The sequence below is a fragment of the Pteropus medius genome, unplaced genomic scaffold (genome assembly GCF_902729225.1).
Source record: "Pteropus medius unplaced genomic scaffold, Ma_sr-lr_union100, whole genome shotgun sequence".
Classification (NCBI taxonomy): domain Eukaryota; kingdom Metazoa; phylum Chordata; class Mammalia; order Chiroptera; family Pteropodidae; genus Pteropus; species Pteropus medius.
The window spans coordinates 6185849-6203008 of record NW_024354911.1 but is presented as its reverse complement, the minus strand read 5'-3'; the positions used below and the strand labels follow the sequence as shown (position 1 = coordinate 6203008).

The 17160-nt window shown below is 36.5% G+C and overlaps 1 protein-coding gene and 1 pseudogene across 2 annotated transcripts in view; one reads left to right on the top strand and one right to left on the bottom strand.

The window, feature by feature from the left end:
• UACA (uveal autoantigen with coiled-coil domains and ankyrin repeats) overlaps positions 1–16678 on the bottom strand; it is a 79971-nt gene extending 63293 nt beyond the window's left edge. Inside the window, exon 1 of one of the 2 annotated variants that reach the window (XM_039856769.1) lies at positions 16429–16678. In XM_039856769.1, coding sequence (XP_039712703.1) covers positions 16429–16509 — 81 coding nt within the window. In that variant the 5' untranslated portion in view covers positions 16510–16678. The remainder of the gene's footprint in view (positions 1–16428) is intronic. The other variant, XM_039856768.1, reaches the window with a different exon arrangement.
• Positions 10811–10929, top strand: LOC120597982 (uncharacterized; annotated as a pseudogene).
• Positions 16679–17160: the final 482 nt, after the last annotated feature.

Sequence of the window (17160 nt, the reverse complement as noted above, 5' to 3'; positions counted from 1 at the left end):
TGAAAAATAGAAAGGTTGACATCAACTATACTTTGTTATGAATCCTCTAACACAGGGTTTCTCAACCTTGGCACTATTGACATTTTGGGCCAGATAATATTTATCGTGGAAGGGCTGACCTGTGCACTGCAGGATATTGAGCAGCATCCCTAGCCTTTACTCCTTAGATGCCAGTAGTACCTTCCAAGTTGTGACAACCAAAAATGTCTCCAGACATTGTCAAACGTCTTTTATGGAACAAAATCACCCACAGTTGACAACCACTGCTTTAAAGGAATGAATCAAGGTAAAGACAACTTGGTCTTCTTCCTGCTACTATTAACTAATTTTACTTTAAAAGGATGTTCAAATGATTCTAAAATGGAAACTTTACTTATAGATATGTAAGATGTATACCAAACTCTTGGCATATTAAAAATTCAAAGTTTCAAGACTCAGATTCATGCTAATTTATAAAATTTTTTTAATGAATCAACAATATATATTAAATAAAATGTTTTTATTTTTTTCTTTTCACCCATCCCCCCACCCCCTCCCCTTTGGCAACCAACAGCTTATTCTCTATATCCATGGGTCTGTTTCTGTTTATTTTATTCAGTTGTTTTGGTTTTTTAGATTCTGTATATAAGTGAAATAATTCAGTATTTGTCTTTCTCCGTCTGACTTAGTTAACTTACAGAATACCTTCTAACTTCTTTAGCCATTTATCTATTGATGAACACCTAGGTTGCTTCCTAAATATATAATTATATATTTAATCAAAATATTACCACCAAATTTTGAAGTCAATATGAAAGAAGGTAATTGTGTCAAAAGTTAAACTAAATTAATACTATTGGCTCTAGAATTTGGTATGTGGTGCATAATATAAAGCCCAGATTAGTCAATTTTTAAATAAATAAATAAATAAATCAGTAATGTTGTTTCTCTCACAATCTCCAAATATAAAACTCTGTCTCAAAAGTATAGTTCACATCCAATCACTGTCTCTTCCTATTTCATGACAATGGCAATTACTTTCCAATTCTACCTCTCACTCTAACACCAATTATAAATGTGAAACATACCATAGAAAGCCACTATAATAAATTACAGGAGTAAAAGGCATTAATTTTAAAAAATCAGAATATTATCTGGGCAATTGGCAATTAAAAAGATAAGAAACATATCGGAAAACCTAGCAGTCACAGTCATGAAATATTGATTGATTTAAACTGTTTTCACAACTTATGTTACCTGAAATTCTATATATAAATCAAACCAGTTCAAATGCATAGGAAATCTTGTGAATCTTTATAAATATTCTCTAGCTTACACTGAGGTACAAATCTGCGATAGCATTGGCCAAGTAAAGTCATATATACAAGAAGCCACTTAAAGGCCCTTATTCTGGATTCTCTGAGTGAAAAATAATAGTTTTTCCTTCAAAGAAAATAAACTGAGGTAATTTGCTAACCCTATGATGCATCAATGAGCAGAGCTTGGACCAGGATAAGAGCAGTGAAGTGCTTAGGGCACCAAATTTAAGGAAGGACTCATTCTCAAGGCCAGGGAGTGAGCCAAAATATGAGGCAAGAATCATCTGTTTTAATCCCACCTCCAGTCCAGCAGGAATTGTACTTAACATCAGAAAACAGCACCCAGATATCTGCATCCCCGAGGTCTGTCCTATACTAAGCCTCGGTACTTATACCTTAGTCATCATTATCTCTGTGTCCCCTCGAACCACAAGGTCTGCCTAGCCTACTAGAGTGATGTACCAAATGGGGAATGGAGAACCCAGCAGAATGGATCATTATACATATACATTTAGACCACCTAAAAGTTTTTAAGTTGTGAAAGTGGAAAAGAAGGGCATTCTAGGACTCCAAAACTCTGCCTTTTATAAAGTTGGCCTTGTGTTTAAAAGTAGTTTATAATTTTTTAATTGTGTGTATTAACACTTTCAATGAAAATGTTATCATTTGAGTCAATCTTTCCAATTAACAGTATTTAAACTGAATCAATGTTATCATCCAGGAACACTGAAAAGCAATAAAATACTATATGGTTAGGAATGTTAGTTCTAATAATTCAGTTTTATACAAAAATAACTACAGAATAGGGTTTCACCTTCACCATGCAATACTATTCCTTCCCTACTTTTGGTCCTTTTTAAGAAGTATCTTCAATGCTAAGCAGTCAGGAGCAGGCAAAGGAAAAGTTTATCCTATAGGTTAGAACAAACAACAAAAAAATCCTACATGATAGCCTCATTGCATTAAATGAGACACTTCATTTGTCTTAAGAATATACCCAAACACACCACCACACCCAAAGTGTTTTCAATGTGTCCTAAGTGTAGTTCCTTCCTTCTTTGTGACTCACCCTTTCCTACACAAAACAGTTCAGCAGGAATGCAATTAGATCTAAGCAATTAAGAAACCTGTTGTTCTATTTCCTCAATGGGTATACAGAAAAGCTCTAATTAATAAAGCTTAACTTACAGGACCCCTTGCAATAAAGCTCTTTAAGAAGGGTAAATTACTTCAAGTGTTTTGAAGACAATAATAAGCACAAGTCCTTTGATATCTTTAAAGGCCATACATGAGCAACTTTAAATCTATCTTTCCAACAGCCACTCCTAGACAGAGAATCTCTTTTCAAAAAATGTACAGGCCTGTGCATTCTTCTCAGATCTGACAGCAAAAGCTATTTCCTCAGCAAATTAGTGAATTGGTGAATGTTAAGGAATGTAGGGTTTTTAATTTGTTACCTACAGGTTCTTGATAGCAATTATCTTAATGATATATTCAGTAATTAAGCAATATCAGAAAAACATTCATAAGTTTTTCGTGTAAAATTTGCCAACAGTCTTAGTAGGACTATGAATATGCATGCTCCCAGTAATAAATTCCCAAATAAATTTAAGTTCTTAGTTTTACACAAATAAGTTTATTATAAATTATATTAATATAAATTTATTTTAATTGTAAAAATAAAGCAATGGAAAATAAATATTGCATAATTCATAACTATGACCATCTTTGTATAGCCCCTACTGGTCTTTTACCATGTGAATGTTTTATATAACTATTAACAGGTTATATCTAGATTTTTCATTTTGATTTTTTCACTTATAAGATTTCCATTTCTTCCACAGAATTTCTTCATACAGTTGCAAAATAGTCTTGTGTAGTAGTGTTCTATTACTGTAAAAAATTACTACAAACTTAAGACGCTTAGAAACAACACTTAGTTCACAGTTCTGTAGGTCAGAGATCCAGGTGCAGTGCACTGGGTTTTTCGCTTAGGTTCTCTTAGGCCAAAATCAAGGTGTTAGCCAGGCTGGGCTCTTGTGTGGGGAATAATGCACTTCCAGGCTTATTCAGGTGGTTGACAGACTTCAGTTGCCTGCAGCTGTAGGACTGAGGTGCGAGCCAGAGAAAAATCTGTTTTCAAAGAGTTCCGGTCATTAGAGTAAGTCCACCTGGACAATCTCCCCTTTGGCTAACTCAAGTGATTTGTGACCTTAATTACATTCACAAAATCTCATTTACCATGTAATATAACACAATCATGGGCATATTACCTCATCATATTCAAAATCCTAGCGATTAGGGTGGAAAATCATGGGAGGGAGCTTTTTGGAATTCTGCCTATCACACGTCTGCATCGCAGTGGAAATGTATTCCTAACTGTGGATTGTACTCAAAAAGTTTAAAGGTCATCTAGCCACTAGACTAGAAAACTTTAAAGTTCTTTCCACCCTAAAATGCTAAAAATCTAATATTTAAACATGTAAAGAAGTGAAATGTAAGGTTATTTTAAATTTGGAAAGAGTATAAAATTATATGAATTTTAAAATTAATTAAAAAGGGAGCTGAACTTTCTCCTAGCTAAAAACAAAACAAAACATGTTTCTGCAAAACTGTCACCTTTTGGAGGCAATTTTCTAGTCACACTCTCTCATTGTGAAGAAAAGAAAGTGTCATATATAGTAGGTACCAAATAAATATTTGTTAAATTTAACTAAAATATTATAGACCATAAATATGTTTGTTAGCCTTTAGGAACTTCATCCCCTTAGAGAACTCTTTCTAAATCTCAGCTCCAATGTGCTAAAAATTACCAACAACCTGTCAATAGGCTGGCACTGGATCCAAGGTGGGGCAGTCTTCAAGGAGGCTGGATAACAGTTCCTAGAGTGACCGAAGAAAATGAGGGCAGGCAACAGAAGTGTTGCGACAAAAAAAAAAAAAAGAAGTCTGTCAGTGATTAATGGAATTGAATTTTGCTGAAATTTTTAGGCTGAAAGTAATTACAACGTATACAATGACAAATATACAATAGATATGGTGTCCTTCAACAGAACTCCAAAGACTTATTCCCAGGAAAATAAGCCAGGATTCTGCCTATTGGTATTTACCAGTAGAAAGAGCACATTGATGGTTATGAATGATACCATGGAATGAGAAGCTCATAGCAGCCATAAATATAAAACACTAACAATAGCTTCAACTCTTTATCAAATGCACAAGCGTAATGTTTTCCACAGCCTGCAAAACACTCTTTTTCATTCATTCCTCTTTTCTATGATGAAAATTTAGTGAGGAAATATATGTTATTTTGTTAGCCGAATAAAACACAGTTGGGATGGAAAAATTTTTTGTAATTCCAGGTGATTTTTAAGTTTAGAGAAAAGGAATTAAGAAAAATAAACTTCAAATAATTTTGAATATACACTGAATTTTTGTTTACATTTCCTAGGGAATACAGTGCCTAGCATGAAGTACTAAAAGACTATGTGCTAATAATTAAGAACTTCAATAAATTATAATTCTTAGCTCTAAAACAAAGTTTAAAACAGTCATTCCACAAAAATAAGGTATTTACTTAGTAACAGAATACTGAAATTAAGCATCTCTCAGAGTGTGGTCCATATACCACCATGCAGATGTACAGACCTCACTGGCACAAAGACAACTGTGGGTTGCACAGTCTACTGGCAGCTCCTTCTAAGGTTCCAGATCATGTAATATCAGTTTGCAACAAGGATACGTGCGGCAATGGGGGCCTGGAGCATGGAGTGACAAATAAAAGAAAAATACCCAGTAGGAGTTCCAAAGCCCCGGTCTCTGGCTCAATCTAGTGACAAAACCAGCAGAGTACAAGTACTCACATACAGCCTGCAGCCACATACCTGCTCATCAACCTCTTTCTGCCACCTGTCTCGACCCCTATACTACTGTTCCTTCCTTAGAGATGCTCATCAGAAAGATAATTTCTGCAGCTCAGAGCCCACTAAGATCCCCTTTTCTTCTTGTTTTTCATATAGTCTCCTTTCTAAATAAATATATTCCTATTTAAGTGTTTTAAAGTAAGTCACTTAAAAAGGATATTAACAGTGTTCCATGGATGTGACAAGAATCAGCAAGGTAATATAATACATTATTACTGAAATTTGAGAGATAATATTATCATGTACAATGTAAGATACAGCCATCTGGGGAACTGAAAAACATTATTTCTTCCAAATCTGTTTCATCCTCATAAGTTATATAACGCTTCAGTTTCCTCACCTAGAAAGTTAGTTTAAAATATCACATATTATAGACAAGAAGACATCTTATTCTTAAGTGATGGAAGCTATTGTATTTAAAGGTAAAATGTAACATCTGCAACTTACTTTCAAAAGGTCCAGTGAACATATGTGTATACTTACATATGTATACACACATACACATATCTAGAGCAAATATAGCAGAATGTTAACTTTTGAATCTAAGTAACAAGCAGGTAGATCCCAATTCACTGTGCTATGCTTTCTCATTTTGTGTTTCAATTTTTTATAATAAAAAGTTGGAGAAAACAAGTTACCTGCTAAAAATCTGTGATTATAATGATTATTAGCACAGTAAATTAAACTTTCAAAAGTATTTTTCAACCACCATCATCAGAACATTGACCTATTCCTCCAAATCGATTTTAATGCCCTTTAAAACAACACTAAGCAGCTGCTAGCACACTGGAAGATGGAGACAGTGTTCTCCCTCTCACTTAGAACAGAATTACCTGCAGTCAGGAACTGCGCTTTCCTAACACTACATCAAACCCAAGGGGCTTAGTGGCAATCACTCAAGGACAGCAGGCAAGGGCTCTGACAACTTGTCTGTTGACTATGTGTGTCTTCAGCAAGTCGCAATTTCTCTGGGTCTCAGGTGACCCATGTTTCTCTTAACATGTGCCCTCCTGTCCATCATCCCAGCATTGTAATGATTCAGGCCCTCACTAATTTTTACTTCCACTATTGCAGTGGCCTCATAAACGATCTACCCACCTCCAGGCCGGACCTCCTCAAATCCATCCTGAACAAAGCTACCACAGTAATCCATATAATAAAACACATTTGATCATATGAGTCTGCATTTCTGAAACACAGGACAAAGTCCAACACTCTTAAAACATGGCAGATTTTAAGCCATCTCAAGATTTAGCCCCAACCTCCCACCCTGCCTATCTCCCAGTCAGTCCCCTTGCCTGTTGTATGATCCATTGGAGCTGAGTTGACTATCCAAATGCCCCCTCTTCCCACTCTGACATTTCTTAGCTGCATGCCTTTGTTCTTACTGTTCCTTCTGAAAGGAACTTCATCCTTTCTTGGATCACAACTACCCACTTCTTTTTAGCCTCAGATTAAGAACTCATCCTACAGATTGGTCGTTGCCAGGGGTTAGAGAAAGGAAGCTAGAAAGCAACTGCTTAATGGGTAGAGTTTCCTTTTGGGGTGATGAATTGCTCACTTTAAAATGGTCAATTTTGTGTTATACGAATCCCACCTAAATTTTAACATAAAGCAGCAGCAGCAGTTCATCTTGCAAAAAAAAAAAAAAAAAAAAAAAAAAGCTTGCACTGATTCCTCAGCCAGAATGAACCAGCAACTTGTACATTCCTCTATCACAGCAGTGATTACATTATGTTATGTTTACAGAGCTTCCCCCACAATATTTAGAGCCTCTCATCTTCCTCATCCTCTCATCCCTCAGTGCTTAGCCTAGGCCTCAACAAATTTTTTTTTTTTTTAAATAAATGAAAAATAGAGATACCACTTACCGCCCTTGGAGCAGGAGGCTACGGCAGATGATCTTTTGAAGAGAGGTTATATAAATGCCCAGGAGGGAATGTATTAATTGGAAAGGAAAAGATTAGGAAAGATTGCTTGCTGTTCATCTGGTTATAAAGGACAAAAATGAAATGACTCCTAGAGAGGTTTTTCAGTTAGTAATATTAAGAACATTGGAGAAACAAGTATATTTAAGTAACTTGCCTATGGTCACAAAGCTGGTTACTGGAACAGCAATATTCAAACCCAAGTCACCTAGACTGCAGAGCTTGACCCTGTAACCCTAAGATATTACCCAGACCCTTTCTACTGCTCCAAGAGCTATGAATGGACATTCTTTGGCCCACAGTTTGCCTTTTCTAAGGTTGAGAAAACACTCCTTTTTCCACATTTGTCCACTTATCCATTGACATGTATGTTGTTTATATATCATAAAGTATTTTTTAAATAAAAAATATTAATTTTTTGAAAGATTTGAATCATAAAAAATATCTCTCATTAAAAAATCCTCTCATTAAAAAAGACCTCCCATTAAAATAACTAAATCAGCAAGTGTTTGTGGTCTATTCCTCACATACACAGCTGAAAAGATCAGAGTGCTGGCCTCACCAGAACCTCGCCCACAAGGCTTCCCCACTGGAGACTCGTTTTCATAGTACCCCCACCTCTGCACAGCATAAGTCCCCTGCAGATGAGAAAACCATGAAATAACAAAAAGAAGCTGGAAGAATTATTACACACTCGCTTTTTTAGTTTAGAAAGCATGATGTATATGTCCTTCCCCCTCTTTTTTCTCTCTCCAATAATGTCACTATCTGGTAAGAAAAAAAAATTAACCAAAAGTCTCTGAGATTAAAAAATATATATATTTGTGCACCTAAAAGGGAAAACCTTACTATAGAGGTAGAGTCAAACATTGACGACATATCAATAAGCTCGATATTAAAAAATTATCACCTCCCCCCCTCAAAAAAGTATATACCCTTTTAGAAGCACACACACATGCACACACACAGACGTACCCCTCTAGATAGTAAAGCGATAATTTGGAATTCAGATTCTCTGGACTTACTTCACCTAAACATCCTCCTATATATTTAAAACCAAAGATGATAGGATAATATACTGGATGAACCGACACATATACACGAAGCAAAAAGGCAAAAGGGACAATATTACCAAAAAAGGTACAATTCAAGACAAAAGTTATAATGGGACAAATCAGAGACTTTTACAGCACCAGTTACACTCTACAGTGAATATAAAACAGCCATGAACCTGAATGTGTCCTTATTACAAATTAAGTACACCACACAAAACTGTTTGAAATATAAGGGAGGGTGATAGAAACACTACTATAGTGAGAGACACACACTACTCTCTAATCTATAATTGGCCAAGTAGCAAAAATAAAGATGTAAAGCTCTTAAAGATCAATACAAACAAGGAGGAATCAACAGAAACAATAAAAGACCTTCCTTCCTCACAAACACAGCTCCCTCCAATTTTTTCGGTACATGGCTTAAAGTATATGGCTTTAAAGTTTAAGTTATATCAGTTCACAATGGTTAACGAAATGGGTTCCAGGTCAAGCTACCTGGCTCTCCATTTATCAGCTATGGCACCTTGGACAGGTAAATTATTTAACTTCATCTGTAAAATGATGGCAACAGTACCCACTTCTTAGGGTTGCTGTGAGGACCAAGTTAATGTGAAGAACTTTAAACAATGTCTGGGACATATATATTCAATAAATATTAGCTATCAGCACTTGAATTTCTTATAAATTCCTTTTAAGTAACTCACTAGCATTTACTGAGTATTCCTGATGGGACATTTGAATCTGCTCAAATCCCTTCAAATTATTTATAATTTTAAAAAAAAAGAATATTACAATCAAATATGATTCAAAAAATTATACATATATCATTCACTGTGGCATTAATATAATTAAATGCTAACTGAATAAAGGGCAGTATAGAATCTTAAAAAAGAGCATAACCCGTGGTTTATGGCATGGGATATAGTATTATGGGTAACTTGTTTTATTCTTTTTCTTCAACTATATTTTGTTTTCTGCAATGAACATGCATGACTTTTATGGAGGGAAAAGGTTTTGAAACAATAGACAGTCATTTATCTTAACTGGTTCAGTCATACAGCTACTCTCTCTCAAGGGTACATCAGACTTGTCAAGTCTGATTCGATTATATAATTAGAGCTCATCACATCCCATCCTTTGCCAGAGCTTTAGTCACTCAACTATATCAGTTCTTCTTTTGCACATCACTTTGGAGACTATACCATTTCAAAATAAATTGGTAACTGTCAATAACATTCAGGGTTCCTGATAAAAATAGTCCAACAGACAAAACTATTTTATGACTATAAACACATGAATTTATTCTTGTTTTTTTTTTTTGCTGTATTTTCAAGCCTAGAAGAGAAAATATGATTTGAGAAAATGAGGTAATATGCATATACTATCCTATCATTCTATTTCTAATTTCAGCAAGTACCATTTCAACCATCTATTTTTAGGCATATTCCCTAAAGAAATCTATTTGACTTCTCTTGCATAAATAAGATTATGAATATAGAAATTTTCAACAATTTCCTATATCCCATGGTGTCAGAACAGACAAATGTTTGTATAATCTCTAACAGGACAATAAAAGCTTCCACATGATAGAGATGAAAGAAAGAGCAAATATATGAGTTATGATGTTTAAATCTAATATACTTGAATCAAAATTTCTTCACCAAGGATACAACTGTAAGTTAAACAGGGCTGAGAGAACGACATTTGCTGGCAATTAACTAATTCTGGCAGGAAAGGGAAAAGAAGGATGAACTTGTTAACTCACAGGATAATTTCTGATGAAACTTCACAGTTTCAGTCATAGATCTCTCTAAACAATGGTTTAAACTTGTCAAGGAATTCAAAATTTTAATTCACGTTAGAAAAACAAAGAAGAAATAAAAACCTTCCTTTGACTATATCCTCCAAGCTACCACCCTCTACCTCCTTACTTTCACCTGCCTACACCTCATCTGCACCATCCCCCACCATAATGCCCAAGTTTATTTCCAGACCTGGTGCTCTCTCGGTGGGCTGTGTAATTTCATGGCTCCACACCACTGCATTTGCTGTGGTTTTGCTTGAAAAGCCCTGAAAACTGTCTTTCTGGCCCAGGCTCAAGCTTTGCTTTTCTACCTCTTTTACTGACCCCACCCTCCATGCTCCCATGGCAATGTATATACACCACTATTATGGCTTTTAACATATTGTATTATTGTTATTTTATTTCTAGCACTCCTAAAGTTTTTTTTTTTAATTAAAATCTGATTTGCTGATGATGTGATGGATGTTAACTAATCTTAAAAGTATTGAAGACAATGGCTTGATCTTTTAGAAATTTTAGAACATATACAACATACAGAAGTATCACAAAAGTAAATGCAATAGTATCATGATCCACCCAGCTACAATTATTAACTCATGACCAATCCTATATCTCAACTATTCTTCCCACTTACTTCTCCTACCTACCCACTCAGATTACTCTGAAGCAAATCCCAGACTTCCTATCATTTTACCTGTAAATAGCATACTTCTAAATGTTTCTCTGAAAGACAAAAACTCTTTGTAAATATGCCCACATTACTATTATTGTCACATTTAAATCTTTTAAAATAATAATTCCCATGTACGGCCATGCCACTCTGAACAAGCCCGATCTCATCTGATCTCGGAAGCTAAGCAGGGTTGGGCCTGGTTAGTACTTGGATGGGAGACTACCTAGGAAGACTGGGTGCTGTAGGTGTAAATAATAATTATTATTATTATGATTAGTCTGTAATATTACCATGTATCCAGTTAATGTTCACATTTCCTCAATTGTCTTATAAACTTATTTTTTTAGTTATATAATCAGGTTCTAAACGAAGTCTACCATTGCAGTTGGTTAATACGTCTCCTAAATCTTTTAATCTCTAGATTTATCTTCCATTTCTTTTCTCCTTCTTATAATACACCTTTGAAGAAACCAGACCATTTTTTCTATAGTTTCCCACGAATGGAATTTTGCTGAGTGCATCCTCACATTCCTCCATCCCCTATATTTTCTGTAAAATGGTTAGATTAGAGGCCTCATTTCAGGTTTGGTTGTTTTGTCAAGGCTGTTAATAGTAATAAATATTTAATAAATATTTCCAGATCCATTAAGTCAAAGTTGCAAAACTGTGATATACTAATTCTATCATCCCATCTTCACCTATCAGCTAGGATCAAACAGCTTTTATAGAAGAGAAACTCCCTTATCAAATATTTGATTACCCCAAGAAAAAACATGATGCTTCTTTTTTCCTCTTGATTTTCTAGACCTTTAAAGAATACATCAGTTCCCTAACAAGTTTCTTCTTATTCTTTTGTTTTGTTTTGTTTTGGTAATCATTATTATGAACTCATAAATTTAAAGATGTCTGTCTACTGCCATATTATCCTCACTGGTAATCACACTGTCCAATCATTGGCCAAGTGGGAGCCACCTCAAGTTGGCTCCCAAGTTCTTGTCTTTGAGAGTCTTCTTGCTTTCTAGCCTAACAAAGGATTCCAGGCTCATCTTGCACATTTTCTGTTCCCAATTTAGCATTATCCAATTCTTCAATGATGACCTTGTTATTAATTCATTCTTAAGCCTCCCTTATGTGTTCTCTAAATGTTTTCCAAGCTAAATAAGGCGACTGCTGAGCAAATTTAAAATTGAATAACTTTAAATTTGAAAATTATGTATATGCACAATAAATAAAGACATACAATCATTGTTCCACTCTTATTAGAAGAATTAAAATCCTTAACTACTCATTATTTAAATTGTAGGACTCATTATACACCAAAAGACATTATAATATTATAATAAAATTCAACAATTCAAATCGGCATGAAGACCTGAGCAAAACTGAGGCTGGATTGAAATCCAAAAGTATAAAATGAGGGCCTCTTCACTGTGATCTTCCTTCAAGATCCACCAAGAAATACAATGCAGGGATAATCCTAGAAAACTGTCTGAATAAGTTTTAATTAAAGTAAGCATTTTTATTAAAGGTTGGCATCTTTAATGAAAATGAGTAAACAGTGCTCAATTAAGTACCAGGAGTTTAAATTAAATATAACAATTTATGACCTTAATTATCATTACCCCAAATCATTGTTAAAATAACACTGCTATCTTTTCAAATAAATCCAAATCTCTGAGTGGAAAACACAAAGCCCTCATTCATAAAACCACAAATAAAACAAAATAATATTTAATCTCTTATACTTTCTAAACATCTCAAATTTGTTCTTAGTGGAAATCAAAAGAAGTTTTTTGAAGATTTCAGCTGCTATATCCGTAACTCTAAATTCTTTTAGAAATATCAATATTTTTTCAGAATACTGAGACATTAATAAGATGTTTTAGAACACGTTTCGTCGCTGATTTGTAAAATTCATTGCCACATTTTAAGAGTAGCCTAGAGAAAGGGCAGCAAAAATGATCACTACAGAATATCCCAGGACAGAGATTATTTTAAAGCAAGAATTTACTCTGCTTAACTACAAATGTTGAGCATAAGTACAATTTAAAGGGGAACTCCCTTCCAAAATGTCTGCTTACAATATTGCAGTACTTACAAAGTTTGCAGTACCACTACCAGTTCTAGAATTACAGTCCCTTAATTTTAATTACTCAAATTTCCTAATCTGAAGTAGATGAAACTGGAACAAGCCTATTATTCTCATTGTATTTATAATTATACACATAACTGTATATGGAACTGACTGTACATATATAATTGGCTAGATCTAAAACAGTATTTAGTCATTTAATTATCTTTCAGAAATACGAAGCCCTAATTTAGTAATTAAAAATAAATCTAACACCAAAAATTGTCTTTTTTTATGATTAAAAGATGCAGCTATCTCCAGATTTAATTAGTAAAGAACTTTCAAATGTATTTTACCCATAATTTGTAATTGTGAACTATTTATTTATATGTGTATAAACACACACCCACTTAGTAAACTCTAAACTCACTGGCATATTTACAACCACGGTCTTATTCAAAATACTTTAAATGACTTTTTCTGCACATAATCTGCATATAATTATAATTTAGCATGTTAAGCTAATATACTAAATTATTGCACATACTATATATGCTAATATTTCACATATTATAATATCATAAAATATTTACATATCTTAGTCTAGTTCTAATGTATCTCCAGATAAAAAGCTTAAATAAATACATGAAAATATTTACAAAATAGATATTTTAAAATTTTTTCTCAAATCAAAGTTGTGCAGAACAAATTGTGATCATTTCCATGAAAACTGAATGAATGCTTTAAGATCAAATTAGGTAGCCATGGGGAGAAAGTGGGCAGAAAAAAGAAAGCAAGATGTATATCTCTTACCTTACACCAGAATAATTCTACATGGATCAAAGATTTAAATGTAAAGAAAAAAATAAAGGGGAAAAAAGGGGGCTTTTTTTTTTTTTTTTTGCTTTTAATACAGAGTGGAAAGGCTAAGATATAACGTAAACCTAAAAGTCACAAAATAAAAGATTGATAAATTCAATTGTATGGTGGCATAGCAAAAGCCACTATAAACGAAGTCATACGATAAATAACCATTTAAGAAAAAACATTCATATTAAAAGGGCTAATTTCTCTGACATAAAGTATATACAAATGAATAGGAAAAAATCAACAACTCAATAAAAAAATAGAAAGGATAAATTGTTCACAGAAAAGAACATGCAAGGGACTCTTAAAACTATGAAAAGATGCTCAACTTAAGTCATAATAAGACAAATACAAATTTAAATTATCCAGAGATACCACATTTACCTATCAGGCTCAAAAAGATCAAAAGCTCTATACAAACAAAAGCAGAAAAAAATAATTTCTCACATACTGGGTACATGATGCATGGAAGGAATTTAACTCTACTAAATTACAAATGCATGTATCCTTTAACCCAGCAATTCCACTCTTAGGAACTGATCCTACATGTGTTCACACACACACCTGAAACATATACAGGCTTATTCATCACAGTATTGTATATTATAGCAAAAGATTTGAATGCAGATGCTCTGAATGGGTATAGATATTTACAGTTAAAAAAGATATGGAACAATAAGTACAGTATGCAACCACTTCTATAAAGAATATGCAGAAATATTTAGATTTGCTTGTATTTGCTAAACTTTCTCTGGAGGAACACACAAGCAACTGATAACACCAGTGGCCTCTAAGAAAAGGAGACAGAGAAGCTGAAGGATTCTGGTGGAGGACTATTTGCTGTAAATATTTTTGTTTCTTTCAAATATTAAGCCATGTGCTATATTATCTATTCGAAAGCAAACAAAATTTTAAATATTTTTGAAGGCATAAAGAAAAAAAGATGCTCAGTCTTAATAATATGTACATATATGACCAAATCTGACATCAGGGATTATGGTTTATACATTAAAAAACAGAAGGAACCTTTTTCTTCTGTACATTTATTTTATTCTATCAATGCTTAGTTTGGTTTTATTAGTCATCACACTCATTTATTTTTATTTACTACTTTATAAAACTTATTATAATATTTAACTTAAACTGAGAGATGTTCACTTTTTCTAAGCAGATGGGTTCTACTTTTTTATACTATTTCTCTTTATTTTTATTCCATTATTTTAGGAAAAATAATAAAATGCTCAGTTTAGCATATGTTAAAGATTTAAGCTCAGAGAGAAGCACTTCATGTTTCAAATGTATAAAATGCAAACTGGCATGCTGATAATACCAATAAAACCACTCTGCGTTTCAAGGAAAAAAAAAAAGATAAAATTAAGGTGTATTAACTTCCAAATGGGATGTGAATCCTTAGTGTAAACCAAACAGGAAAATATTGTGAAGAAATCTAGAAAAGTATAACTTTAAAGCTGAAAACACAGCCTGTACTTCAAAGCAGAATCTTTAACTTAACTAGTGACCTTTGATATCAGTAAATGACATTTCTTCCAATTATTATTTTAAAAAATAATGTGAAACAAAGTAATCTCTCCTTCTACGTCCTTACAAAACAACTTCATGGTTTAGTAAACAGTATCAAATTATCAAATATGCCATCTGACACTATCCTTTTTTTTTTAATTGGGAATTAAAGAGCCTAGTTTCACCAGAATTCCCTTTAGATCCAAGAAAACCATCCTAGAAATAGGGAGAAAGACACTTTTCTCATAAAAAGCATATAATCATTTGGTAAAATCTATGTAAAAGTATAAAGGTCCATTTTAATTACTCCAAATGGGCAACTGGGCAGTTGGAACGTTACAACTCCTTTACCTTTCTGACTCGACTGTTTAAATAACGTTTATTTCGATAATATAGAATTTGATGTTATGGCCATTCTTCTAACTTGCCAATTATCTAAATCCCAACATATGCAGTCTGGTGTTTCTCAAGATTTCTGTTTTCCTGCCAACTAAAGAGAGGCCCTGAGTACTTAGCGTCCACACTGAGGGCGGGCTGCACATCAACGCAGAATGGAGGTCTCTCCCCCACGGTGAAACTTGATCCTGTGATACAGGTTTGTCGTACAGGTGAGGCTTACACGGCCCAGCAGGGCGACTAACTTTCCAATTTCACCACTCCCAAGGCTACTACCCACTGGGGCTCTGTCCTTCCGGCTATGCCCGCGTCCATCTGCCTCACTGAGAAATCAAACTTTCCCAGTGACAGGACAACAGCGGCCAGTAGAAGACATCTACCCAGGCCGGTACCGCTCAATGCTCCGAGTCTCGGATTCACAGAAGGTCCGGAGTCCCCGACCTGGACGCAGGGCGCGAACTTCCAGCCCGGCCCACAGCCCCGGGGACTGACTGACACACGCCGTCGCCCCCGCGGAGCTGGGCCGGGACAGAACATTCGTGGGGAGCGGGACAAGCCCGGAGTTTGCCGGGAAGGTGTCGGGGCTGGGGGACAACCGAGGCACGCCGGATTGAGGAGGGAGCGATTTGATCCCGAAGCGCCAGGAGCTCGGAGACCCGGAGGAAAGGGGCGTGGCAGGGGTCCCGCGAGGCCCGGGGGTGGCGGAGGGGACGGTCCCCAGGGTCTCCATGCCAACGCGGAGCCCCGGCCTGAGGGAGGAGGAGTCGCCGCGGCCGCCGAGCCCGGCGCGCTGAGGGAAAGCCAAGGAAGGAGCGCCCGCTTCGGAGCAGAGGAAGACTCCGCGGGAAGGGAGCACCGGGAGCCCGGGACGCGCACGGGCCGCGGGACTCACCGCGCTGGCGGCGGGGGCAGAGCCGGACGACGCGGGGCCGGGTGCATCCTGCCTCCTCAGGCGGGATTTGAGGCTCTTCATGGCCAAGTCAGGGCAGTCCCGCTCCCGGCGGGCGCGGCGCGACTGCCCTGCGCGCGAACCTTAAAGTCTGGGCTGGCTGCGCGGGCGGAGGAGCAGACCGCGGTGCCGGCGGTCTCGGCCCCACCTGCCACCTGGCGGCCCCCGGCGACCGACGGCTGCCAGCCTCGGTAGGGCCCCCGACCCCACCAGCCAATCCGTCCGCGGCTCTGGCGAGGGTGGGGTCGGTCCCGGCCAATCGGAACCCTGGAAGGGGGAGGGACTTCCCTTTCTAACTTAATAACACCCTTCCTCTCCCCGCTGGAGGAAAAGTTTGGAACTTCAGTTCGGGGAGCTGCTGAGGTGGGCGACCTGCGCTGTGGTGAGACACCAGAGCCAGGCTCCAGACCCCCGGCGCTCGCTTCCCTGAGTGGTGGGGCCTCAGGTCTGCAGAGAGCATGGGGTCCAGCCTAGGCCAGCTCTCATCTTCCAGGACTCCCCTCCTCTTCCCACCCACGTGCTGTTTCCCAAGTAAAGTTCCTTTCTTGTAGTGTGTATGCGCGCGCGCGCGCGTGCGTGCGTGCGGGTGTGCGTGTGTGTGTGTGTGAGTACCAGAAAAACTCCAGGTTACCTCCACACACAGACTTTCAAGAGCAACTTCCCTTCCATCCACCG